The sequence below is a fragment of the Spea bombifrons genome, chromosome 3 (assembly GCF_027358695.1).
Source record: "Spea bombifrons isolate aSpeBom1 chromosome 3, aSpeBom1.2.pri, whole genome shotgun sequence".
Classification (NCBI taxonomy): Eukaryota; Metazoa; Chordata; class Amphibia; order Anura; family Pelobatidae; genus Spea; species Spea bombifrons.
Window position 1 is genome coordinate 51,589,297 of NC_071089.1, and position 27,172 is coordinate 51,616,468.

General features: G+C 38.5%; 2 protein-coding genes across 2 annotated transcripts; one reads left to right on the forward strand and one right to left on the reverse strand.

The window, feature by feature from the left end:
* Positions 1 to 323: 323 nt before the first annotated feature.
* On the reverse strand, positions 324 to 14,565 carry GNPAT (glyceronephosphate O-acyltransferase). The gene is made up of 16 exons (XM_053459370.1): positions 14,378 to 14,565; positions 12,694 to 12,885; positions 11,961 to 12,137; positions 10,894 to 11,023; positions 10,488 to 10,615; positions 10,096 to 10,171; positions 9,536 to 9,687; positions 9,309 to 9,439; positions 8,504 to 8,727; positions 6,376 to 6,621; positions 5,193 to 5,272; positions 4,606 to 4,746; positions 4,252 to 4,351; positions 2,158 to 2,251; positions 1,420 to 1,481; positions 324 to 837 (listed from the first exon to the last, which is right to left on the reverse strand). The coding sequence occupies exons 1-16, from the start codon at positions 14,417 to 14,419 to the stop codon at positions 794 to 796; spliced, it is 2,019 nt and encodes a 672-aa protein (XP_053315345.1). The 5' UTR covers positions 14,420 to 14,565; the 3' UTR covers positions 324 to 793.
* Positions 14,566 to 14,656: 91 nt separating this feature from the next.
* Positions 14,657 to 23,615, forward strand: C3H1orf131 (chromosome 3 C1orf131 homolog). Its single transcript, XM_053459372.1, has 7 exons — positions 14,657 to 14,854; positions 16,185 to 16,531; positions 17,413 to 17,463; positions 20,765 to 20,860; positions 21,438 to 21,524; positions 22,466 to 22,515; positions 23,177 to 23,615. The coding sequence occupies exons 1-7, from the start codon at positions 14,782 to 14,784 to the stop codon at positions 23,304 to 23,306; spliced, it is 834 nt and encodes a 277-aa protein (XP_053315347.1). The 5' UTR covers positions 14,657 to 14,781; the 3' UTR covers positions 23,307 to 23,615.
* The last annotated feature ends 3,557 nt before the right edge of the window (positions 23,616 to 27,172 follow it).

Consider the following 27,172-nt stretch of genomic DNA (forward strand, 5'->3'; position numbering starts at 1 on the left):
AAAGGTAAAAAAACAAACATTCAAAAGGTAAGCAGACATGCATTTGTGCGGCATGTATGGGTAAACTACGTTGAACAAACACATCGTAATGTTTGTAAAGAAGCGTGTTTACTGCAAAGGACAAGTAACCCATGATAAACCAGAGAAACCCTTTGAACTTTCCTATGCTGATCTGAACAACCTTGTTTAACCCCTTAAGGACAATGGGCGGTTCCTAAACCCATTGAAAACAATGCATTCTGAGCCTGTACATGTACGGGCTTTGTCATTAAGGGGTTAAAGATGGTTGCTCTGTGAAATGTACTTCCAACAAAACCCACCAGCTTTTTTTCTAAGATTCGAGTTTATTATTTTAACAGATAGAGAGAGATTACAGCCACAGGTAGTAGTTTAATATCTAGTGCAACACTTGTTAAGTGCAAATACCTCCTTGAGTTCATTTTATATGTGCTCCAAAAAGCTCTCTCTATACCTCTCCGGGATCAATGCCGGAGTTTGTTCTAGAGCTTTGTTTTCATTGGCTTAGGAAACGGTCACTAAAATTGACCAGTTTTAGAAATCTCCTAAATCACGCCAAAGTCAATTAGCAATCAGCTGTTGTGCAGGAGGATTTGTACCATCGCTGTTGTAAAGTACACAACATCCATGTTAGTCCTAAGTTTTTGGTTAGATCCAAACGCAGGTATCTTCTTTTCAGACAACAGGTCGTTTGTTCTGAGCGGGGTTCTAGTAAAATAGCTGATCAAATGAATCAGCAAAAAGTTGGCAGCGTGGATTTGGATACAGTGCTTTCTCAAAGTCGTGCAAGTGGAAACTTTTTGGTGGACATTTGCAGTCCTAGAAAAATAAAAATATAGCTTAATAGGGTTATAGCTTACACTTAATTAGGTCAGATTTATTCTCAGTAATTTCTTATGATAAAAGAGTTTGTACCGTGTTAGCCATTGAGAAAACAGCAGAAAAGTATAGTTAAAATGATACCATTTATTGGTTTAATTGCAAACTTTCGAGACCAAGTTGTTAGGTCCCTTCCTCAGGCATTAATGAAGCTAAAACAGAATGTTCTTAATACAAAAGCACAGATCACACGTTAACAAAAGCTTAAAATAAACACAAAAAGGTATTGGGGAATTTGCTCAGCAGGGACCTAACAACTTGGTCTCGAAAGCTTGCAATAAATGGTATCATTTTACCTATACTTTTCTCCAGTAATTTCTTAGACACGGTGGAAACCGTTGTGGATTCCAATGTAGGAAAATATGAGAAAGAAGGATTTTTAGAAATCTAGATCATAGTACAAGAAAATAACATTTATGTTAGGTACAATCATTTCTCTACCATACTGTGCTCTGGAGGAAATCATTATATATCATTCATAAATCATTGTTTTAGAACAGCGCACATAACCTAACAACTTACCCAGTTTTTCTGCTGTGTCCATTATAGCTGCCGGGTCCACTTTGAAACCGTTTTCATTATCCCTAAGGGAGAAAAACAGGTTTTTAAACTATGGTTGAAGTATTTCTGTCATTTTTCATTATTGATTCCAATATGTATGCTCTGCTAAGCACCCAAATAATGCACAATCCAAAAAGTGTCCTTGGTGAGCTACAGCATACTGGATTTTCCTTTGTACCTAGGTAATTGCAAAGGGGTAAAACAGAATATTTAGCCAGGGACATATTGTGTAGTACATGAATGACACAAACTAGTTTAGTAAAGAAAAAAAATACCTGTCATGTGGGGATCAAAAAGAGTATTAAAAATGTGTTATACATCTGATATATGAGAGAAATGCTCACTGTGGTGCTGATTGACAACAGGTGTATCTCCTAAAAATGTAATACATCATGCACAATAGGATTGGGTTAACTTTTACAACAAAATTCTATTGCTATTCTTCCTACTCCACTTAATTCAGCATGTTTCAAACAAAGTGCAGCATTAGAAATATTCCTCTTACTGTTTAATGGCCAACTCTTCCCTAGAAATTATTGTTTATTATCATTGTTGGCAATGCTTAATTGTCATGTGACACAAAACAGGCACTAATCGGTGCCTAGCTATAGGCAGAAAATAAAAAAATAGTAATTACATATGATATTATATATAAAGTTGACAAGCAAAATGCTGTGCTTTAATTATACTCATACTTACAATGTAATGACTTTCAGAAGTCCCAGTTGAACAAAGGAAGATAGTGTGTTCTTTTGCATATCAGAAGAAAGTGCTTCATAACATTTGGTGATATCTGTAAAGGTATTATAGAGGAACATATTAATCATTTGCTGTCCTACTTTATGCTACTAGATCAAAGTGTTTCACATGCGATAAGTTAGTGACAAAGGTCTTTTTTCAACCTTATGTACGAAGTCCATCAAGTTCAACCCTTCTACCTAATCTTCCTATTCTTGATCCAAAAGAAGGCAAAAAACCCCTAATTAAGCTACTTCGAATTCTGCCATCAGGGGGAAAAAAAATCTTTCTTGACGCCAAAAATCGGATTACTCATTGGATCAAGAAGCGCTAAAATATTAATTCTATTTATAGCCCTGTATGTCATACCTTTCTAAAATAATATCCAGACCCCTTTTGAAGGCATCTAATGTATTGGATAACACCACCTCCATTGGCAGTGAATTCCATACCTTTATTGTCCTTACTGTAAAGAATCCCTTCCTTTGTCGTCTATGAAATTTAGCGCCAGAGTCAGTGTTTGTGTGTGTTAGTATACATCGTTGGATAGTGTGTGCATGTGTATAAGACTGTGGTGTTAATGTATGGCACTAGTTGAGTGTATGTCAGCATATAGTGTTAGTGTTTATATTAGTGTATGGTGTTAGCATACATGTGCAGGAGCGTATGGTGTTAGCGTGTGTGACTGTGTGTGTGAACATGATTTTAGCAGGTGTGTGTTAATGTATGATACTAGCGTGTATAAGTGTATTTAATATTTATCAATCATTACATTTATTTGCTGATAATCTAATGTATTTGTTTATCAGCTTTATTAAATGGACTAATGTTTTTTACTAATGTGTCTATTCTTCATTTAAATGGATTATACTTAATATATGTTTGCCAAATATTTCATGTATTGATCAATACCTTTTCTATTATTTATCACATATTTTGTGAAATATCTTTTGAATGGGACATATTTCTTAATTATGATTTATAATATTTAATATTAAGGGGACTTACAATGGTGAAGCATCACCTTAGAAGGAAGATATTACAGAAACTTTAAATAAATGCAAATAATCAGGGGGACAAAATGTTTTTGGCTTGCGTCTAGATCCAAGCCAAATTTGTCAACCCCTGTCTTATACCATGCAAGTTTACATTCTCTGACTGTATTTACCTCTTCCACTTCTGATAGGAGGCTGTTCCATTTATTTACCACCCATTTTATCTATTTAAACATTTCTATCTCACCCCCCCAAGCTATACATAATGAGTTCCCTTAATTATTCCTAATATGTTTAGTTAGGTCGAACCAGAGATCTGTAACGTGGCACAAACCACCAACCTCTATCTACTACAAATGGATCCACTATATTCTTTCATCACTGACAAAAATCACAGTTTACTATAAACAAATAATAATAATTAAAAGATTGAAAAAGGCTTTACCCAGAAGAAGGCAAAAACCCCACATTAAAACAGGAACAAATCATGCTTAAGTTCTCTACTACAATTTCCATGACCCTCAATCAGCACCTAATCAGGATCATGTTTTGATCAATAAACAGCTGCTTGTTTTCTAATGATGAGTAGCAAGAACGAGCAGCATGTAGCCCTCCATGCCTAATGTCCGTTTCTTTTCATCTGCTGCCTGACAATCAAGGGGCTGTAGCACCGAAGAGCATTTTGTTATACCTTGGGTTCACAAGGCCCCGTTCAAGAAGAGCTATCTAGTCCCACTTCTCAATCGGAAACTTTTTTCATGTTAGTATACATTTAATACATTCACTTTAAAATCCCATTACTACGCGAATGGCACATGCACTTACAAATATGCTTTCACAGGTGGTCCAGTGTGACTGGATATCATAAACGTATTGTATGTTGTGCTTTCCAACCTACTTTCCTAATGATGCATCAGTAGCATGCTAACAAATGATCATGTCTACCTACATATGCTCACCTGTACGGTAAGCTACACTTCTGTGCCAGAACCAAAGAAAGGTAATTGGCCTTTCCAAACGTAAAGAACAAAACATATAGGTATGCTCTTAACATACTCACCAGCGGCAATGCTTTTTGAAACATAGCTTTTCATTCCCGATAAATACTGCTTTTCTGTCAAGGTATCTGAAGCTTCCTTAGCAAGGTACGTGCAAGCTAACTGAAGAAAAAAAAAAAAACAAGTATTATTAATGTGTCATCTATTACATCACCGGTATACTGTGTACTATATACTTCCCAAACTTACAGGAACATTTATACATATAATATGTGTGCATTCTCAATAGAGAAAAAAAATATGTTTTATGAAATATCTTACAGAAATTATATTGTCATTTTAAACATAACAATAATCTGATATTATTACATTTTATGGGCAAACTATATAATTTTGTACACTAAAGCAGTACATACCTGGTAGCCTTCAAGGAAGGGTTGGAACATCCTTGACAAACACAAGGCCGCACTAGCACCTTTCTCAGTCATAATGATTTCATGAGGTGTCAGATGAATTATGTCACACTTGGTTAACAGAAAACAACCTTCTTCAAAATCCTACCGAGAAAAGAAAAATGACACAAGCAATTGGTAAAGGAATGAAGACAGAGGACACTATTTTCACTACTCCTTTCATCGGACGTGTTTTCCACATGCCACCCATTCCAACAATTGGAATAAAGTAATTAAAAACCACTATGGACACCAAGAATGGTTCTTGAATTTCTGATGGGATCAGACGAAGGCCTCTTTTTCCCAGAAAACTAGACAGATGGCAGGAAGAAACCTGGACATTGCTGAAATGGATAAGTGCTTTTTCTGGGAAACAGCTGAATGGCAAAATGCAGTCTGCATATACAATTGAAAGGTCTTCCTGGTAAAGGGGGTAGGAAATTAGGCATCACAAAATATCTAATTATGGAGTTCAGATAGCAATCATTTTACTATCGATACACTTTAGCCTCAAAAATCCTTCTGTTTGTGTGTTTTGTTTTGTTTTTTACCTTTTCTTCAAAACCGGGAAAGAAGATGAACTCTTTAGTAAAAATACTTCTCAAAAACCTGAATAACTTGTAGACATCATCTGAAAAAGAAATAGGATTTATCAACAGATGACACAAAATAAACATATTAATGGTTAGTGCCTATTAATAGTCTAGAATAGTGAAGTGAACTTAAATTTGAAGTCAAATGATCTATTGTGCATATTTGTCTATTACCAAAGGTTGCTCATTTGTAAAGCATATAAATAATTTAAAAAAGGTTGCTTATATGAAGGCATAAGATATGGATTTACATGACAGAAAGGGACATATGTGTGTATCATTTGCATATGGATGGAAAAAGGCGTTCAAATTACCAAAACAAAAATTAGACACACAACAGTGGAGCTACAACTGAACCTCGGTGTGCCACACTAAATATTATTTTCTGCAATAAAGACATACAAATTATTTTTAACTATAGAAGCAGGAAGAGAGAGAAATATAACGTGTAACTTCTAAACACTATTCATCTCAGTTCTTAAGCAGATCACATGCTTGGAATTTTCCTACCTGAAAACGGATAGATTGATCATTGGTTTACTTAATTTGAATTAATCATTGCTCAGCTACCGTCGGTCTGTTTGAGCCCCCCGGGCACTTTATTTAGGAAAACCCAAGGTCAATCCTAGACCAAATGGCAGCCTATACAAGAATACTATTTTTTTTAAAAAATTTAGATAGTTATGTTGTTACACAAAATATTCTGATGTCTTACAAAGAAAGGACACAGGGATTTCTGTCCTGATAGCACGATCTGTCGTCCCTGGTAAAGCATCACATGAGTTGCCACCTAAGAAGAATAAACCACTGCCCAGTGTCCCAGCCAGCTGCCTGGTGCTAAGATTTAACTGAAAGCAGAACTTTTTCTAATTATGTTTGGATCGTGTGAGCATAAGCTTTTATTGTGGCTTTTCAAAAGAAATGAAGAAGAAAAAAATATATCAGATTTGAAATTTGAGTATTTGGATAATTTAAGGGGTTGCTGGAAATACGAGAGGAGTAAATTATGCGTATTAATTACACTGATGGAAGGACAGTGGATCACTTAAGAAAATATGTTATTGTTAAGCACTTTTAGAAACACTCTTTGCCCAAATACTTCCCTCTAAAAAAAAAAAAAAAAAAAAAGAATAGATTGTACCTTTGATGAAACTCTGTGTGATTTTACAAGCCAACACCACCAGGGCTGGTCTGATGTAGAGATTAACCATCTGATTCCTATATGAGGCACACATGAGCCAAGAGACGGCCCTTTTGAACACCAGCTCTTCAGTCACTGTACCGTCTTGTTCATGATCAAGCAAAATCACCTGCCCATCAACAAACCTCAAAAAGTTCGAATGGATGTCAAGACTGGATCGAACCACTCTGCTGGCAGATACGTTATCTGGAAGGCGAAATGAACAATGTAGAGCTATGAATGCCATGTATATTTTCATTGCACATACTTTTAAGCCAATTTTTGACAAGAACACTAAAACATTTCATGTGACATATGACATTACACCGGTGGAAACGAACAAAAACATTAAAATTGAGAATAGCATTGGCACACTTTAAGGTGTACTGGGACACAAGGAGAAGAGGACTTGCAATCTTCCAATATCTGTTAGGAGGATACATTGTGTACAATGGGTTTTTAGCCAGTGTTTTATGTTAGGATAACTGAATACTCCTCATAGTAGCTGGTCGTCTTTATAGATTAAATGGGCCGAATAGTTCCTTTTCTGCTGTGAAATTCTATGTTTCTATGTAGGGGACAGGGTGACAGAAAGACGTAGCGTATTCCAGAGAACAGCTGGAAACCTTAGTAGAGATTTTTTCCCCAAAAGCAAACACTGAATGGTTGTTGGCATGTGATTAAATGGTCACAGGAAAGTATAATGTTACATATCCACTACAGATTATTGCTTAACGCACTAGAGACGGTAATTAATGTTTTGTCTAAGTGGGACAGCACCTTTCATTAAGCGCTGGGACTTTAATTTCACATTAACTATGAGTCATAGATTCAACTCATTTAGAAATAAAATTTCACTAGCAAGCAGTTTGAAACACAGTTAGGAGTAGCACTGCCTTTTGTAATTACTTTGTCCACTTCGCTAGCAAGAAGTTGGGACAGTTAGGACAGTACATCACCACGCGACTGAGATAAACCATTACCTTCTATCTACCTTCTGATATAACATACAACCACAACAGCAGGGCCCACTTCTCCTTCTATTGCAGCATGTCATATTTATTCCAGAGAGTTTGCGTTGCCCCTTAATAGTGGCGATATAGAAATTCATGGTACCTTATCAATAACATTTCATAATAATCATTATCACTTTTAAGGCCTTTGCGCTTTTTCCATTGTAACGGAAGTGTGAGTAATTTCTATAGTGGCCTCGGTACAAATCTTTTAGATCACTGACAGAAAGATTTAACATTACATAAGTTATGGTGGGTAAAGGTGATGGAAAACCCTTCCACTTAAAATTAAAGGGGTAGTAGAGGCATTATTAAACACTCATCTACAGACACCAGACAAGCCAGAAGGCCTGTTTTTCCCTCAGAAATCTCATGGTGCTGCCAAGGGATTCTGGGTAGGCGCATGCAAATAAGGTCAACAATAATCACCTTTTGCCTCTATATCCACTTTATACATAGATCCCTTGAAAGTAACTGCCCGCTGTACAAGAAAGAGTTAATGAACACATTCACCACCGAGTGATGTGAAAAACATAATCACTTTTGTTTAGACTCCCAGTGCATAAAGATTTGATACTTTGAGGTTAACGGGATTGTTTTATATCATTTAGAACTATAAAAGAGACTTTAAAACAGTCATTCTTTATGGGGTTAAATACTGGTATTATTTAATCTCTGTTAATTGTTCTGTTTATTGTTCTTTTAACAACCCATGTATTTATTAATTGACATTTTGATGTATTTTATCTATTAATGATGGGGTTGATTTATTGTATTTAAGTGAGTGGGATGTTACATTATTACTTTTTAGGTTTGTAAGAGACTGTTTAAGACATAAGCGAGATGGAGTTCATCTGACAATTTCTAAAAGCCATATCTGGTATTTGCAAGTTCCAACCTGTTGGATGGGGGGGGTCTCTTTTATAGAATCCAGTTTGAGCAACCACTTCATTTCAATTCACATCAGCAGCAGTTTCAAAAGTTCCTGTTAATATTGTTCATAGAGGTTTGCGATAGTGAAAGAGAACTGAACCAGTGTACAAAATCATAATATTGGTAGTACAGAAGCCACCTACCAGGCCATTCCAGGCATCCTCCAAAAGACTCTGTTAAATCTCTCATCCAAAGGGTTTTCTCAACCAAAACGTTAAAGTTAATTGCTGGTAAATTCTGTAGTACGATAGCTGCTATTAAAACTCCAGGGCTGAGAACCATATTGGCTATTTGGTGTAATTCCACTTGATGGGCCACATCACGAACAAATGCTTGCATGTCCTTGGAAGGTCGGTGGGAAAGATGTCTACAACAAGAAAGCGATTGTAAAGTAATGTTTCAAAGTAAGTTGGATGATCTCTAGTTTTTGTCTACAAGCTGTAAGGATCCACGAAAGGGGCTGGGGGGTAAGAGTCCGATATGTAGAAGGGTCGCGGTATGCCAACATATATGCCATACCTGCAGGAACTGTGTTTAGGTGCCAAGCCGGATACAGATGGCAAGCAGGCATGGCAAACTGAAGTAAAGGACATGGATACAGACAAGCATAAAACAAAACAAAGATAGAAAAGAAACATACGGGCTAGCTCCAGGGCCTGACTCGAATGCAAATCTTGTGAATATTTAGTTAATTATATAGTCATAAGATGTCATTCACAGTACTTTACTTTAGGCAAGTCCTAATCCTAGCCTTAAACAAAAGAAACCTGGATGCATACTACTGCAGCGGCACACTAAACACGGAGCCTCACACAAGCAAAACATTATTTTTAATTATTAATATTCAAAAAAAAAAGCCACAATCCCATATATGAATAGCATACACAAACGTGTCCTCAATTTATTAAACTGATGAAGCACAACGTTACATTAATTCATAAGCAATACCTGGGTACAAGATTATATTGGGATCGGTTGATTCTTCCCGACGCCAATGAGCGCAGTGACATGGGCTCCCCAAAATAAACGTGGATACTTCCAAAGTTGTCACTCAGAATTCGTCTGGCCTTTAATAAACCCTGCAAGATGCGTGTGGGAAACAAAATATACACACTTACGTTACAGAATACTCCATTATGGCATTCAAAAGGAGCTATTTATGAAGCATGCCTTACTGATGTTGATTCTTTGGGTTTGGGCACTCCGAGGAGTTCATATGCATACAGTGATTCTTCCAGTATCCTCTCGTAGCTAATGCTAATTGGAACAAGGTATGTGTCAAATACCTCGCCTTTAAAGAATGGCTCCATTACAATATTTAGTAGACCTGCGGAAATATTATAATCCAAGTAAGTTAACTTCACTTTTATGAGTTAAATAGAATATTTCAATTGTCAATACGTTGTCACGCCAAAAAAAGTAGAATCTAAAAAGCACCGTTATAGAAAAAAAAAAGGTTTCTGTTGAAAGTACCCCATACAGAAACATGTGTTGGCCCTTCATGTGATATGAAGGGCCAACATGGTTCTTTTCAGAGAAGGAATTCCCCAACATCCTCCATCTCCCGATACTCTAGAGAGCGTCACAAGTTGCTCATCACAGAAACCTGAGGCACTGCAACCTGAGGCACGAGTATGAAATCACAGTTATATTGTTTCTTTTTAGAGTGCATAATGTTTAGTCTATAATAATTGATTAATCAATTTGCCGTTTCACAAAGCCATATTATACATACCAAACTTTGGATTTAAAGTCTTGCACGTTCTGCTTCTTTGACCTTCGACAAAGAATTCCACTGGAGCGTATCCATTCTGGAAAAGAGAGCTTCTGTTACAGAGCAAAGTAAACACGGTCATGCCCAAATGTCTTAATGTTTCCCTATAATGTTCTCACAAAGTACTCTATAAATAAATTCAGAGCAGGTGAGGGCAAAAATTTGGCAAAGACGACAGTTACCAGCTAATTGATTTTCATAAGATTGCAAGCTTTTAAGACTATTTCGGCCTATGCCATATAGGTATCATCTTTATCAAATAAGTGAATAGATGTTTCATAGCTAAGGCATGTTCATAACATGCACCCATATAGCCTAATAACCTAGTATTGTGTGCCCGCTGGTATACTGACCCGCAGCATCGTTTTCACATACTCAGCAAATACTGCCCAGTAAAGTTTGTTCCCTCTGAATGTGCGTCGCATAAAGAAGGCACCAGACATACGCAAGAGCTCTCCCACCATCTTCATGCCCATGAAGTCTGAAACAAATCAAATGATATCTTGTTACGTGTCTCAAAAAAAAAAAAAAACTAAAGACTATTGTCCATATCTGTTTTAGCTACCTGGCCTGATTCAGGATTGAAAGTCATGTTTTTGGAGTCCATGTGACTTTGATACAATAATTTTCAGGTTACACACTCTAATACATACATATTCCGGGAACCAATTTGTTTCCTTTTTTTAAGGACAATCATCGTTTAACTATTCTGATATAAATCTGTATTACAAATTTAAGCTTAGGTAAGCGAACACTTGCCCATTCCTGCGGCGATTACAGGGAGTGCCAAGTCGTATGTGTACAAAATGTAGGACAACATCAGAAAGTCAATGTAACTCCGATGGCTGGGCAGAAGTACAACCGGATGCTCCTGGATAGCGTGAGTAAGCTACAAAAATAAGAAAACGAAAATGTATAATGCAAAAGTATGACAAAAACTTTAGGCCCAGGAGAAAATGGAGTCCTTAGCTCAGTTTCACCTTCATCACAGGTCTATGCAGGGCTCACCCACTATACGATTCTCACACAACAAGAGATTGGTTGGCCCAGCTCAGCTCCTTTTACAGAAAAAGCTCACTGGGGTCGGGCCTTTAAGAGAGTGCTCCTAATTTCAGTTTGCTACCTATATCAAAGACACCTGGGAGCCAGACATCTTGCTGATTGATAGGGCATCAAATACTTTTTTTTTTTACGGAGTAAAATGTAAATCAATTTATAACTGATTTGAAATGCCTTATTCTGGATTTTTGTTGTTGTTATTCTGTCTCTCACTGTTCAAATAAACCTACCATTAAAATGACTGCTCATGTCTTTGTCAGTGGGCAAACATACAAACTCAGCAGGGGATCAAATCATTTTCTCCTTCACTGTATATGCCACATTCATAATGGAACTCTGGGATCCCCACATATGATCGCAAATAAACTGTTTCTGTAGAGTAGGGGAGGCTGCCAATCGGCTCCTGAGCTGACCAGCAGCCATCTTCTCTAGTTGGAAGTCTTGCTTTTAACAGTACACACATGACTTAATGTTAAAGACGCTGGCTTCCTCTGAAAAGAAGAGAAAGCTGCAGATCGATCTTACACTGACCTGCAGCTGTTCTAACTATTCAAAAAAATTATCCCATGGAGCAGGCAGCCTAATATGGCTCCTTGCTACCATGGTAACAGATGCTGGGTGGGGGGTACCGGAGAATAAAAAAAAAAATTTAAATAAAAGACACAAACATACTTTCATCTATTAAAATACATTTATTTTTCTTTTTTAAAACAAATTTGCTGGTGTCCTCTTCAGGACACACAAGTATTCTGGCTGACAACACTTACCCTCTGTATACCATCCTCGTTCACACAAACCTTCTGGAAAAGCCTTTTGAAGATCTTACTCAAGCTCATGGCAAACAGCCGGATGGCTCCCAGATTTAAATTGTGAGCCATTTCATCGAGGATTTCGACTGCTTGCTCCTGGATGACTTCCGGAGACTCACCAGATTCCAGGGACATCTGCAAATTGGGAATATTTCAAAAAAAAAAAAACTATTTCCGCTAAGTGGTAAGAGCACCAACATCCCTACACAAAAAGAAACTACAAACTCGATTGATATGTATATTTGTGGCATATTCACGAAATAAAACATGCATTTGTAAACAATACACTATTCAAAGCATTAAGAAAGCAGTATGTAAAAATCATAGGCCCCTACCAAATATAGTAGTCCAAAAACCATTGTGACAACCTTAAGGAGATTTAGGCTACAGCTACCAACACAGACAGACAGACAGACACTACACTTTTTAACAGCATCCTTCTTAGACCGGAACCCCCAACGTAACTACTGATTCCCTGATCTTTTTAACACGTGCAGTCATGGCCCTTAAATCAATGCACATATACACGGATATTTGCAAAACCAATTCTTTTTCCCAAACAATCAAAGCGTACAAGAAGCACAAACTTTAAACACGCCATGGGTTCCGAGCAGCTCCACCGGTCTAGAACGCTTTATCATTGTGGGGTAGAACTGGATTCCTGAATGCACACAAAGCCATAGATATTTACCTGTTTGATGACATATTGTAGTTGATCAGATTGTAAAACCATAGACTTGAGGGCACTTGGTTTGCACGGCGTAAGGCTTTTGTAAATCACTGGTGAGTAGCACTTCATGGCATATCGAAGGTCACTGGATTGCCTGCGCTCCTCCAAGATATCTTCAAACACCTCCCGTTTCTTGCTCCTTAATTCTTTTTGCTGTGAATTTCAGAGATTTTAACACTTTTGTTTTGTGAATTATCTATTAATTGTCGTAGTACAGAATAACGTAGGTTACATTACAGGAATTACATCTTCTTTTGCTATTTAATTAGTTCAGTCTAACCCAATGTAGCGTTTGCCTCGATCATATGGTAAATGTCATAAGGGCTTTATAACTCTGGACTCAATTTACGCAGCAGCTTATTAGTTAATTCAACACAGACATTATTATTGTTTATTGTTTTATATAGCGCCATAAAATTCCATAGCGCTGTACAATGGGTGAAATAGAATACATATTTAAAGGGCACCTGTCACTATACCGAACACTTAAGGGTGTAACGGTTCTTCTCAATGATATCACTATGCAATAAGGCACTAATGAGTTCTTTGCTATAAAAAGAGAAAGATTGTGCATAGACATGGCTAGATGTCTTGCAAACTTCCCCATGCTTCTTTTCCTTACAAAATAAGAAAACAAGACAAGTTTTCATGTTGTGCAAAGTGGTGTGGCTAAAAACAATAACCGATTAGTACAGCGCTATGGGTCTTGGGTCAGCAGGCTTACCAAGTATACCTGTAGCAACATTAAGAAATAGTTGATTAGGAGGTTGAAATGACACTCCAGCCATCATAATGCATATGATGATATCTGTGTGGTCCCTTTAAACTTTCCTGGCGTCTCCCTTGCGTACGAATGGAGAGATACAGCCAGACACAGCTCCGTATCCTCAGTCAGCTCCAGCACTAGCTCGGGAATATTGCAGGCAAGGATCTATTCCGACCTCCATGCACCCCCGTGGAAATCATTCCCACTGATTTCATTGGGAGCGATTTCCCAACACTAATTGAATGCTTCAAACAACCAATCAGTAGCAAGAACGTACAGTTAAAAGGAGTAGGACCTCCTAAGGAAAGAGAGTTTTTCCAATTGGTGTTACTCCTATTCTATCCCACCCACCCTGCTAAATGTAACACTTTTGTAGCTAAATGCGGAATTAAAAGGATCATTCCTGCAGAACGTCCAGACTACTCCAATAAATATTTCTTTCTTTTTTTACCCAGGCACGTTTAATGGTCACATGACACAAAAGCAGCCACTGATACACTGTTGCCATAGAAATTGAAACATCTTATATGTTTTGACTGTGATTGAACTGTCAGAGGAAAGATTTTTTTTTATGACAGCCCTGCTAAGATTTTTTTTTTATATTATTATGTGCTAGAGAGTGCAACTAATATTTTGTCCGTGTGGGACACCACATTTAAAGAGACAGCTTGCTTTTACACTTTTTCAGTAACTTTTTCTGTGTGATCGCACTTGAAGCTACAGCCTTTAGCAATTCATTTAGCCGGTGTCAAAGCTCTTCTTCGCTGCAGTTATAATGACATCAAGTTACATGAGATAGCACAATGTGACAACATATCTAGCAGATCAAAGGTTAGTTCGTTCTGTGGTGAGCTTGCTGTGAATACTTGGCTAACTTACCAAATACAGAGTACGCATCGGTCCAGACATCATTGCTGACATCGCTTCTTCAGTTAAGGCTCAATTCCACGGGCATAACCGGCTTTGTACCGTTTTTCGCAAGGTGCATGTGAAGTTTTCACAAAGAAGCGCAGGAAGAGGAGGAGATCAACCTTGCTGTCACTGCCGAGCCCATTTTGACAGCTACGGAAGCCTAGTAGGGCAAAAAAAGAGAAAACACAACCCTACGCTTCCGGTTGGTTTCTACGGAAGCCGCAAGGGGTAGCAATAGGAATTTGCTTGCTTCCGCCCAGCCTTAGGACGAACTGGCTTCTTTTACACGTGTGTCGTTGTGATGCCCCTGCGCTGGAAACTTGCTGTATTTGTAAAATAATTTTTAAGGGTTTTTTTTAATCGAAAGCGCAATGGGTGACGTAGAAGAGTCCGCAGTGGCGCAGAATCAGCTTGAATCGGTGCTTAGTGACTTATATGACTTTGGTGAGTTTTGGAGTCCGTATTCACTTCAAATGGGAAATATTGCTATGTAATTGAATGATAACTTTCCAGAGGATAGAAACAGCGGTCGCCACAACATAGGTGCTTTAGTGTGAAGAACAAAGGCATCTGAGGCTGTTCTTAGCTTTGGGGACATTATGAGACATCAGCGAGGTAAAATGCCAGGGCCTGGTCTTAGAAAAAGTGCAATTACTTGGGTAACTGTGTTTTAGTGTTGTGTGTGATGCTTTGCTTTACCTCCTGCCTGCACCCAGTGGCATGGTGGAAACACACTGTATATTATTATTATTATCATTTATTGTTTTATATAGCGCCATCAACTTCCATAGCGCTGTACAATGGGTAGACAGGACATAACCATACCTGGGAACTCTCTGGGTTTGACCCGGAGATTGCCGGGTTAGCGCCGGTTCTCCGGGTAAAGACCCGAATCCTCCAGATCTTGGGGTCTTGACATGCCCACTCCCTGCCCACTTTTTCTTTACATGGGAGTGTTTTCCGCTGCCGTCAGTGGGACCGCCCACCTACATCAGCGGGCACCGCCCACCGACTCAGAATGCAGTCCTGGCCGCGTCCCACAAGGGAAGGCCACGGGTAGCCGGAGCCCAGAGGTTCCCAGGTATAGACATAACAAGTAGTATGTAACATAACAATTTGACTTACAGAGATAACAGGTGAGGAGGGCCCTGCTCAAACGAGCTTACAATCTATATGGAACGTTTGTCATTGAATGATTGCTTAACCCACAAGAACAATAAAACAAATGTTAAAGATCGTTCAATAAATTGCATGCGTTAACAGATTTATTTAAAAAAATATATAGATAATTTGTAAGCGGTCTAAAGAGAAGAAAGGATCCATCTTCTCTGAGATCGACACAATTGTATCCATGTTTGTCATGAGGTTGGTATGAATGTCAGAGCATCCATATGAGTTATCCCTGCTGCAAGGATAGAGTTCGCTTAATGAAGTCCACAAATGGCGAACCAGCTTGCGCTTAAGTGAACTTAATACTTTGTTTATTTCTATGATCCCTAAATTATTTTTCCCAGTGCCACTATTGTACTTTATTAAATATTCTTGCAGCTTTTTCCCTTAAAGTCCCAATAATAATATTGAGTCTTTAAGGTAAAATTATATTCAGAATATGTTTGGCACAACTTGGTGTCTGAAATATGCAGTTTCTCACCGGTAAATCTTTTATTGACATTTCATATTCTAACAATTGAAATAAGTTTTGAGTAAAGTATACATTTTATGAATAACATAGACTGATACTGGTGTTTGTGTATTTAATATACTTTTATTATAGGTGATGATCTTGGATCCCGCGGGAAGAAGAAAAGAAAAACTGTGCCTGAAAGTCAAACAGGACAAGCTTTGCCAAAGGCAGATGGTGTTGAAACTGTCGGTGACTCTGTGGAAGATCGTTTACTCTCTACACCGTCATCTAAAGGCAAAAAGAAGAGTGCGTCCCTGTTTTTTAAAGCCCTTAAGGATGAACTGAGCGGCCAGTCTAAAGTTGCGGATCCGTTACCTATGCAATCTCATAATGGACCTGTCAGTGAGCAAGAAGATGGTGTTGAAGTTGTGATCTTCAATAGCCGAAGAAATAAGAAGAAAACTAAAACAGAAGCAGAGCAGCAGAATGTTTCTGAGGTAATCAAAAGCCCCACGAGGAATTATTTCAATATATATATACTGTATTTGTTCGACTTTACTAAATGCAAATTCTCTGAAAAATACCCCTCGTCTTATAATGCGCCCTCAAATAGAGGTCTGACAATAAGACTAAGATCCAGATTCCTGCAGCACTGCAGGGGACCCGAATCATCCTCTCTGGCAGCCCGTGAACGTTTACACGATGCACGCGGACAACCGCCGCTGCTGACATGACCTTCCGTTGCTCCGTCATAGAAGCCCCGGTGGAAGTGCTGGGCAGCAGCAGAGCTTGTCTACACGCACTTGCATGGACGTCCACAGGCTGCCCCCACTAGACACCAGAGAGTCTGAAGCAAGGGGGGGCAAGTATGAGGATGCATTAGTATGTCTGGGGGGGACAGAGTGGCATATCTGGGAGTCAGATGTACATAACTGGGGGCGGGTTGGCAAGTAAAAGGAAATAAAAACAACAAATGCATTTTTCTCAATCATAATTTTTATTAAATATGAAAAAATAGTATGAATTAATATTTACTAGTAAAATGCCTGCAAGATGACATTTAACCAGATCGCCAGCTGAAAAGACTAAGTAAGCGATTGGTACTATTGTTAAAAAAAAATGGGGAGTGACATCCTTTCTATATGCAACATTGCCTAGTAACCTTGTCTCTTTGTAATGTTGCCAAATATGTATAAGTATATCAAGGGCCAATTAGGCTCTCCTCATAACACCAACCCGACAGTTAATGGTTAATATGGTTGCATGAGATGTTTTAAATCTCACCATAACTCTTCCTCTTCAAAGTTTCTCAATGTAGTCAAATTAGTGTCTTTTAACTGACTTTGTGTTTTGAATTATATTTTTTTTTTCTTTATAGGAGAACTTGGAGGATAGAGGAGAAAGCCAGCAAATGTTTAATTTTGAAAAGGTATGACTTTTTAGTTGATAGATATTTTTCTTGACTTTCCTATCCCTTTACTTGACATCCACTGCTTCTGAATTACCTTCCTAACTGATCCACTTGGAAAGGGAGCTCACCCAGTAAGTAATCCCAATTGGGATTGTAAAGTTGCTTATCCAGTGAGCCCCAAAACATAATACCTGTCTCACGTTTGGCACGGAAGCCTCCGTGCCATGGGCTCCTGGAGAGGGGGCTAAGTGCCAGCCTCCTTCCTACAGACTATGAGCCCTGGTAAGGAGTGCCACGTTATTCAAATCATAAGAGACTCTAAAGACTGTGGAGCTCGGAGCCAACTGGATTATTTGTTGAGGGGCAACAATCCTCCTGGAGGCACTGCATATGTATGTGTTCAATATTAGTTAGAGTAACTCATGGCTGCTGCAGTCAATGATGTCTCAGTTGAACAGCAAACTCATTACCAAATTTAAAGTTGTGTTTAATGCTGTTGCTACACATCCCTTTATGGATGCGTGTGTCTTATGGATTTGTTTCCCTATATGTTTAATGCTATTAAAGGGAAAGGGTTATATGTATCGTTTTTACATAACTATATTTATTCAAACTGTCAGTGGTGTTTGTCTTTTTTTTCAGTTAAATCAATTTTGTAAACGCTGGCAAAACTAGCATAGCAATTTATTCTCCTGTTATGAATGTAGTTCCCTTGTCCATAACCCCCCCGACACACACCCTTTGGAAAAAGTTGGGATTTACCATTCACTTCTACCAGAATGGTAGCAATAATCATGCAGGTGCGTTTCTGATGTATTGGTTTTTTCTACAAACACATTTACACAGGTTTACTAAGTGCTCAGTGTATTTCATCGTAGAATGAAGAATTTGGGGAAATTATTGAGGAGATTTTTTGCCTTGGGCAAATCCAACAGGGAGAAACCATGTACTGGGTTTACATGTAGGACGTTTCAGTGCAATGTCCTAAGATGACTGTAACATCATTTGTATCGTAACTCAATTCTTTGTGGAATAAGTATTTTAGATTTAATGATTTAAAACATAATTACAAAAGTTATGGTGGGTAAAGGTGATTGAAAACCCTTCCACTTAAAATTAAGGGGGTAGTAAAAGTATTATTAAACACTCATCTACAGACACCAGACAAGCCAGAAGGCTTGTTTTTCCCCTCAGAAATCTCATGGTGCTGCCACAACCACAAGGGATTCTGGGTAGGCGTATGCAAATAAGGTCAACAATGATCACCTTTTGCCTCTATATCCACTTTATACATGGATCCCTTGAAAGTAACTGCCTGCTGTACAAGACAGCCTTTAGACAAAACTCGGGGTGCAAAGAGGTGCAATAGCCAGATCACCACTCATGGACAGCTGTTTCGTCCTTCATGGGACTCGTCAGCATGAGGTTGTGATACTGGCTTAATACTTGAGGCTTGGGGTAGCCAAGAAATACCATTACATACGTTATGGTGGGTGAAGGTGATGGAAAACCCTTCCACTTAAAATGAATGATTTAAAATATACACATCACTGGAAGGACCTTGATCTCTCCCTTTTGTGGAGTCAAAGAGAAGGCTGTGCATAATTAGGGGGGGGGTTGCACATATTGATGGGGCATCCATAGGCAGCCTAGGTGGGACCTGGAGGAGGAGCAGAGGAAACTAGATGTAATATAGGCCAGGGATCCTGACCCAGAAGCAGGACTGGAGACTCGGGTATAGTGATGTACAATGCGGGTTATAAAATGTAGCGGCATGCCTCTTTTGGGACCTATCCAGGGCAGTGACATTACATAGTTGATTCAAACAATTAAATGTGGGACGATTTTCAGCGGATGCACAGCTTCCCCGCTCACTTCAGCATGTAATATCCTCCATCAGTCACAAGATGTCCCCATGAAATAATAACCTAGATTTGGTACATGATGACATTTTTTTAATGTATTTTTTATTTCATTTATTTACAGAGCTTAAATTATTATAGCAATAAGACCCCACATATAAAATAGTTAAACGCGACCTTGACAGATGTATTGGGTACCCACTTCATAAAATCTTAATGGCACTGAATTAAACAGTGATCAATAACATATATTTAAAGCCTAAAAATATTGGGTACAGTGTGCTGGAAGAATGGCAAGCTCGTCCTTTTAATAAACAGGAATAGGGTATTTTTTTTAATATTAGCTTGATGTACCCAAGCAGAAATTAACGCTGATTAATACTAATGCACGGCTTGGGCGATCCCAGTGGCCCCTGCTATGAAGATGAATAGGATACCTGCCGTCATGATGGGCACATCAGCTAGTTCAGAAATATTTATCATAAAATCGTGGGTATAATACACCTGTGGTAAATAAATACACTTAGGTAACATTTGAGTATAATATGCACTCATGCCAGCTTCACTGGTTATCGCTACAATCTCAAACATACACACGTTTCCATATACTCACGCTTATACACGCACATTTAAATTTAGGACCCCCTACCAGCTTACCTACCATTGTAGATTTAGCAGGAGACTCGTCCTTTGTGGTCCAGCGGCCCGCCAAGCATTTGTTCTGCTGGGACTGAGGGAACACAGATGAAGATGGCTTTGCCAGCGGCCAGGCTAACCGCTAATGGAGACTGACCGGGGGGGAGCACGGCTGCCGGTGGGAGCGCTGGGATATGATGTCATTTCCTGGCACTAACACGCAGGCAGTGTGTGAGGAGTGAGGCGTTACAACCATGGTTTACTTTTTTTTTTGTTCTGGTATAATAATGATCCACCTTTTCAGGACCCCTGAAAAAGGGGTAAATTGAGTGTACGATTCCTTAGGATTTTACGACGGGTACACAAGTGAAAGTGGTAAAAAGTTACTGCAGTTACATGTCGTTACAGTCAGTCTCTTTTACATTGATAAAAATATGCAAATATGCTAAAAATTGTTCCAATGGAGAATAATTAGATCTCATTTGGCGATGCCGCTGAGGAACAAGTGCCATCACACGTTTTTATGAGGAGATTTTTCAGCGTGTGGGGCACTGCCTTTGTGCTCAGCGCACATCACAAAACATTGTTCTGTGATATCCTTGAGAAGTAAACTACTGTAGATATAGATATAAAAATACATAATACATAATAATATTGGCTTTAATGTTAAATTGTGCTTTTGTGCATGAGAAAGAGCACCTGTAATGCCTGACTACCAGAGAACTTCAAGCTTCTTCTTCTTCCGGGTTACACACGTTTTTTTTCTAATTAAATCAAGATTTATATGTATAAATGTATGCTTTTGTACTTTGTCTCCACAGGCGCGTTTGGAAGTTCACAAGTTTGGGATCACTGGATACAAGAAGGAAAAGCAAAGAACGTTTGAAAAAGAAAGAGCAATTATGTTGGGAGCTAAGGTAAGGGTAAATATATGTGATTTTTCCGACTGTTACTTGCAGTCCATTTAATGACTTAAAGTGATTAATTGTTTATACTTTTATTATATTCATAAATTAAATCAGCTACTTTTTAGTTTAATACAGAGTAGCCTACTCCACTTTAATTTATAGAAATATATATTATATATATATATATATATATATATATATATATATATATATGTGTGTGTTTTTAATTCTTTGAAAATGTTTAGGAATTACTTATTTGTTAACCTGCTTTCATTTTCTCCTTTTTTGAAGGGGGGCACATACTAATACTAATAATAATGTTGATTTTTGATGGGAACTATTCTGCACAAAATCAAACTGAACAAGAATTCACAAGCAGTCATTACCTTTATTTACTTTTAATACTACTGTATTTGCGAAAAACAGACAGCCGTTGTATGAATATACAAGATATCGTCTTATACAGAGGGGCATCGGGAGCAGGGCGTTATGTTCTAATAATTAAGGTTTAATTTAGGGATTTTTATGTAACGAAGGCACTATTAGTGTATTAACAAGTGTTGTATTTATGTGTTCTTATCTCCAGCCACCAAAAAGGGAATATTTAAATTACAAAGTGTACCAAGAGAAGATCAAAGAGAAAAGAGCAGCAAAGCAAGAAGAGAGCATGAAGGTTTGTATAATTCATCTTATCAAGTGTTGCTATATAGACTCATTCAATTTAACAATTTTACACCGTATTGCTGAATGCCAAATCCCTTCACCGAAAACATTTGTGTTTTTTCAGGGAATGCTTAATTGTCATGTGGTACAAAAGCAAGCACTCATTGGTTGGTGTGTAGAGACTGAAAGGGCTCTTTATTTTATTTTTTTCTTCTGGGGGATTAAATCATAAAAACAGCGCACAGAAATAAGTGACAGATCTCCTAAGGTTTATTTAACATGCTAGATGAGTCAATGTTTTCTGTAAGTGAAACAGCATCTTTAAAACTTGAGTACAAGACAAGCTTGTAGTCTTTTATTTTCTTATTTTATTGATTACATCTTTTTTTAAGAAGGTTAAGTAAACAGTAAAGGCTTCTACTTTTCACGTGGTTCTGCCACAATGCATTTCTGAATAATATAGGACTATAGGAAATATACCATACAACCCCAGACTAATGTTTTCACAGTATGACCATACATGTTATAGTTTATTTAAAGCGCAAGCTGAGTAGGGCCAGCATGCTGTGAGGCTTATCCTATGAAAGAGACATAGGGCCAGTGATTCTAGGTCAAGTGCAAATTCTGGACGGTAGGCATGGACTTACTTTCCATGGGGATTGCTCCACAAGTTTGTCCCAGAACTGCAGTATATTCTTTCTATAGTGTTTGCTTCATTTGCCGGGTTAAATATCCAAGTTAATATGCAAATGAGGAACTGCAGAATTGTTTGTCTGCTCCAGAACATGTGGCAATATCCAGCTGCTCACATACTTTATAGACCATGCAAGCTGTCATACGACTAATTGCCTTCAACATGTTTATTCGGGGATGATTTCTCATGATTCGATTTATCTTTGTTGTCCATTTAGTACGTTTTCAAGGTTTTTTTGTTTTTTTTTGTTTAACTAGGAAAAGGGATTGGAGTCTAAGAAAAGACACAGACAAGGCCAAGGAGAGAGGTGAGTAATTTTACTGTGCATTGTAAATGATGTGTTCTCCTGCATTTGCTCTCAGCCTTCCTGACCCCTTCATGATGATGGGGTAATAGTACATCACAATTGAAAGCCTGGGCTCCCCCGTACTAGCTGGAGCCAAAATGTTATGGCCCCGAGGTCAGTGATCTAATGTTACAGATCCATATAGATCTGCCTTCTGATGACAGGCACTGAGATTTCTGCATTATGAGAAAAGAGAAGCAAAAGATTTTAGTTTCTAAAAACAGTAAAAAAAAAAAAAAAAGTTTTTTATTTTTTTTTATTTTTATAAATGTACCAATTTTGGCTCACAGCTTCTCCAAAACATGCCAAACCAATGCATGCGGGACATAGCTGTACTTCGGGGATCTTGCTAAACACTAATTAGTTAGACAAACCCAAAGCAGCATTACTAAGTTTGGGGGTTTTTTTCTTGTTTCGCATGTCCAAATAAATCTCTGTACAAGTGAATAATTTATTTAACTTATGTTTACGAAGAGATGCTCTGCACTGATTGTGTAGTGCATATTTCCTATTTTGAAATATATATTTTAAAAAATATATAGCAATATATATCAAACTGACTGACACAAAGTTGGTTCTTGCCGTTAATGATCATATTGTGTATTTTGTTTCCCTCATCTAGGAAGTCTAAAAAACACAGACAGCCAGGAGGAATCGTTCCAACTGGCCATGTCGGGAAGTTTAAAAATGGTGCATTGATTTTAAGCGGCAAAGATATAAAGATGATTAAGCAATCCAAGGTCATAAAGTAACGTTTAGCACGTGGCGACCCACCTCCACAGGAACAATTTTATCACGTGCCGTATGGTATGTAGACTTAGTGATGGTCTTGGTACAGTTGTTGGGCTACCGTGCATAGCTAAAAGCTGCTGTGTTATCAGTACAAGGACCGTAAACCATCTGACTGACCAAGCTGGAAGTCATTTCAAGAAAAGAAAAGGATCCATTGGAGGATGCAAACCTCAAATTGGGCTGTAGATTTTTGGACCTCCGCTGTCTGATACCTGACTTTTTAATCCAGTCTATTACAACCAGATGCATAAATAAAAACTGTGACAAAAGCCGGAATATTCTCGAAAAAAGTACTTTCCACTAAAATACCGTATTTGCTTGATTATAAGACGAGTTTTTTTTCCAGAGCAAATGCTCTGTTATAATCAGACCTCAAATAAGTCTGACTATGAGACTAAGATCCAGATCCCCCGCAGCGCTGCAGGGGACCTGAATCCTCCTGTCAGTGAGGAGAGTTCCCGGTGCGGGGAATTCTCGCTGACAGCCGGGGAAGGTCTGCGCGATGGAGGCCAACAACCCCCACTGCTAACCGCACTCCTTCCGACTGCAGCGGAAGTTGGCTACGCAAATTGCGTAGACGTCTACACGTTGCCCCGGCTATGGTAAGTTTGGGGAGAGGGGAGTGTTTAATGGGGGGCATAAGGCATTTCTGTAGGCAGAGTGCTCTATGAAATGCCTTTTAACCCCCTTAATGCCACTCCCTATATGCCACTCTGCCCCATAATATGCCAGAGTGGCATATAGGGGTATAAGGCATTTCTGGAGGCAGAGTGGTGCATGGGTCAAAAGGCATATCATGGGGCACAGTGGCATATTGGGGGTATAAGGCATTTTTGGGGCAGAGTGGCAAGCCTGGGGGCAGATGTGCATAACTAGGGGGGCAGGTTTCGGAAATAAAAACACATTTTTTCTCAATCATAGCTTTTATAAAAAAAAAATTGTTTACATAGTTTACATGAATTAACATTTACTGGTAAAACTTTTTTCCTATAGGGTCGTCTTATATTCAGGCTTTTTCTTTTTTTCCTAAATGAATCAGATTTTGGGGGTTCGTCTTATAATCGAGCAAATATGATACTTTTTTTTTTTTTTTAAACTGCATTTTTTAAAAACATTTTTTATAAGGGGTGTTTTAAGCTAGGGTGTAAAACCAATGCAACTAAGACTGCTGATTTTCTTTTCCTTTTTTCATGAAATCATGCGTACTGAAGGTATAAAATATACTATAATGACAATAGGTGAAAGGCTGTATCACAATTGCCTGCCATGAGACAATGTACATGTTAAACACGAAATAATGCCCATTGTTTAGTGAAGCTATTTATTTTCGTATAGTTCTGTTTTCTAGAATGTTGCAAAACCAACATGAGTAATAAGTATTTTTATACAGTGATTAAATATTTTACAATTGATATATTTGTGTAGCAAATTTGCATCATATGATATACATTAATGCAGTCAAGTGGACAGAGTTTAAAAATGTTTATATGATGAACTTATAATATAAATATTCTTCTCTTTATACCAGTGACTATATCAACCAATGTTATGCTAGTGTACAGGTGGGACACAAAATGATTGAGCAGTGTAATAAGAAATGTGTACGTTGAATACAAAAATTTTAACACCTGTACCAAATTGTAAATTTACTGCTAGACCGACCCAATGCACTATGGTTTTACCTGGGGCTTCATGTTAATTAAAGCAGGACATTGCCGTTCTTAAAAATACTTTTTATTCTTCTCTATCCATTATTTTGTTTGCATCTGTGCTGGCACATTTATCGATCTTTGTTAGGGAGATGTCTCTATTCTACCTTCACCTAACAGCAAGAATGGAGAGATTCTTACTTATATAGCACCAACAATCTATGCAGTTTAAAAAGGTATGACAGACTGAAGACGAATCGACACTTCAGGTAAAGAGGAATCTAGAGCCATTCGAAAACGAGTTTAGTATTTAGGGACCACTCTGATTTTCTTAGTTGCCAGCAAACAATATTTCTCTATTTTTAGATAAAATGCTTCAAACCGTTGGGAGCCATTAGTTTGCTCTACATGGGCCACCGACAATATTGCACCGCTGTACGAAGTTAGGTTTTTACTGTCACTATTTTTGGAACGGTCTCAAAGTTCTTGTATGTTTGAGAACAATAATGATCCCTACAACTACAACACACATATATATATATATACCGTATTTGCTCGATTATAAGACGACCCTGATTATAAGACGACCCCCCAAAATCTGAATATTAACTTAGGAAAAAAAGAAAAAGCCTGAATATAAGACGACCCTAAAGGAAAAAAGTTTTACCAGTAAATGTTAATTCATGTAAACTATTTTTTTTAATAAAAGCTATGATTGAGAAAAATATTTTTTTTTTGTTTTTATTTCTTGTATTTTCCAACCTGTCCCCCAGTTACGCACATCTGCCCCCAGGCTTGCCACACCAATATGGCACTGTGGCCCATGATATGCCTTTTAACCCTCTATATGCCACTGTGCCCCATGGTATGCCTTTTGACCCCCTATGTGCCACTCTGCCTCCAGAAATGCCTTATACCCCTATATCCCATTCTGGCATTTAGGGGGTTAAAATGCATATTATGGGGCAGAGTGGCATATAGGGAGGTATAAGGCATTCCAGGAGGCAGAGTGGCATTAAGGGAGTTAAAAGGCATTATATAGAGCACTCTGCCTCCAGAAATGCCTTATACCCCTATATGCCACTCTGGCATTTAGGGGGTTAAAAGGCATATTATGGGGCAGAGTGGCATATAGGGAGGTATAAGGCATTTCAGGAGGCAGAGTGCACTATTAAATGCCCCCTTAACGCCACTCTGCCTCCTGAAATGCCTTATACCTCCCTATATGCCACTCTGCCCCATAATATGCCTTTTAACCCCCTAAGTGCCAGAGTGGCATATAGGGGTGTAAGGCATTACACACACACACACACACACACTTACTTACCGGTGCTTCCAATTTCCTGCTGTATTGCCGGGGCAGCGGGTTGACGTCTCATTCCGCGGCAGCCGGAAGGAGGTGGAGTTGGCAGCGGGGGTTTGTATGCGTCCGTCGCAAATACCTTCCCCGGCTGTCAGAGATCAGGAACTCTGGAACTCTGTTCTCTGACAGTCGGGGAAGGTATTTGCGACGGACGCATACAAACCCCCGCTGCCAACTTCACCTCCGGAAGCACCGGTAAGTGTGTGGGGAGGGGGGGTCGACGACAGGAGGATCCAGGTCCCCTGCAGCGGTGCGGGGGATCTGGATCTTAGTCTCCTAATCAGACCTCTATTTGAGGTCTGATTAGAAGACGACCCCGATTATAAGACGAGGGGTATTTTTCAGAGCATTTGCTCTGAAAAAAACCTCGTCTTATAATCGAGCAAATACGGTATATATATATATATATATATATATATATATAATAAAGAAGCTGCAGCTCCTGTCTTTAGGCTTTGCAAAACTGAGCATAGACGCCAAATCAAGTAGATTTCTATTCTGGAAGCTGTGCGCTTTGAGCTAGAAGCTTGCAAATTGCACAGTAAAGTATGCAAGACCTGCTTTATTTAGATAAACTCCACCGAACCTGCCGAGGCTGGTGGTAACGCTAGTCGTTTCTGAAAGAACTTGACTCTCGTCTCGGTATTCTAAGGTATTTTGAAGAGCCTTAATTAACTCTGTTAGGTGGAGTTTTGGTTTTTCCATTGGTGATTGTAGCTAATTTTAGCTGAGTAAATTAATTCACATCTGTTTATGGTATTTTGTTTTGTGTATAAAATCACTTTAAAGCCAACCTTGACAAGGGCCAGTCTTG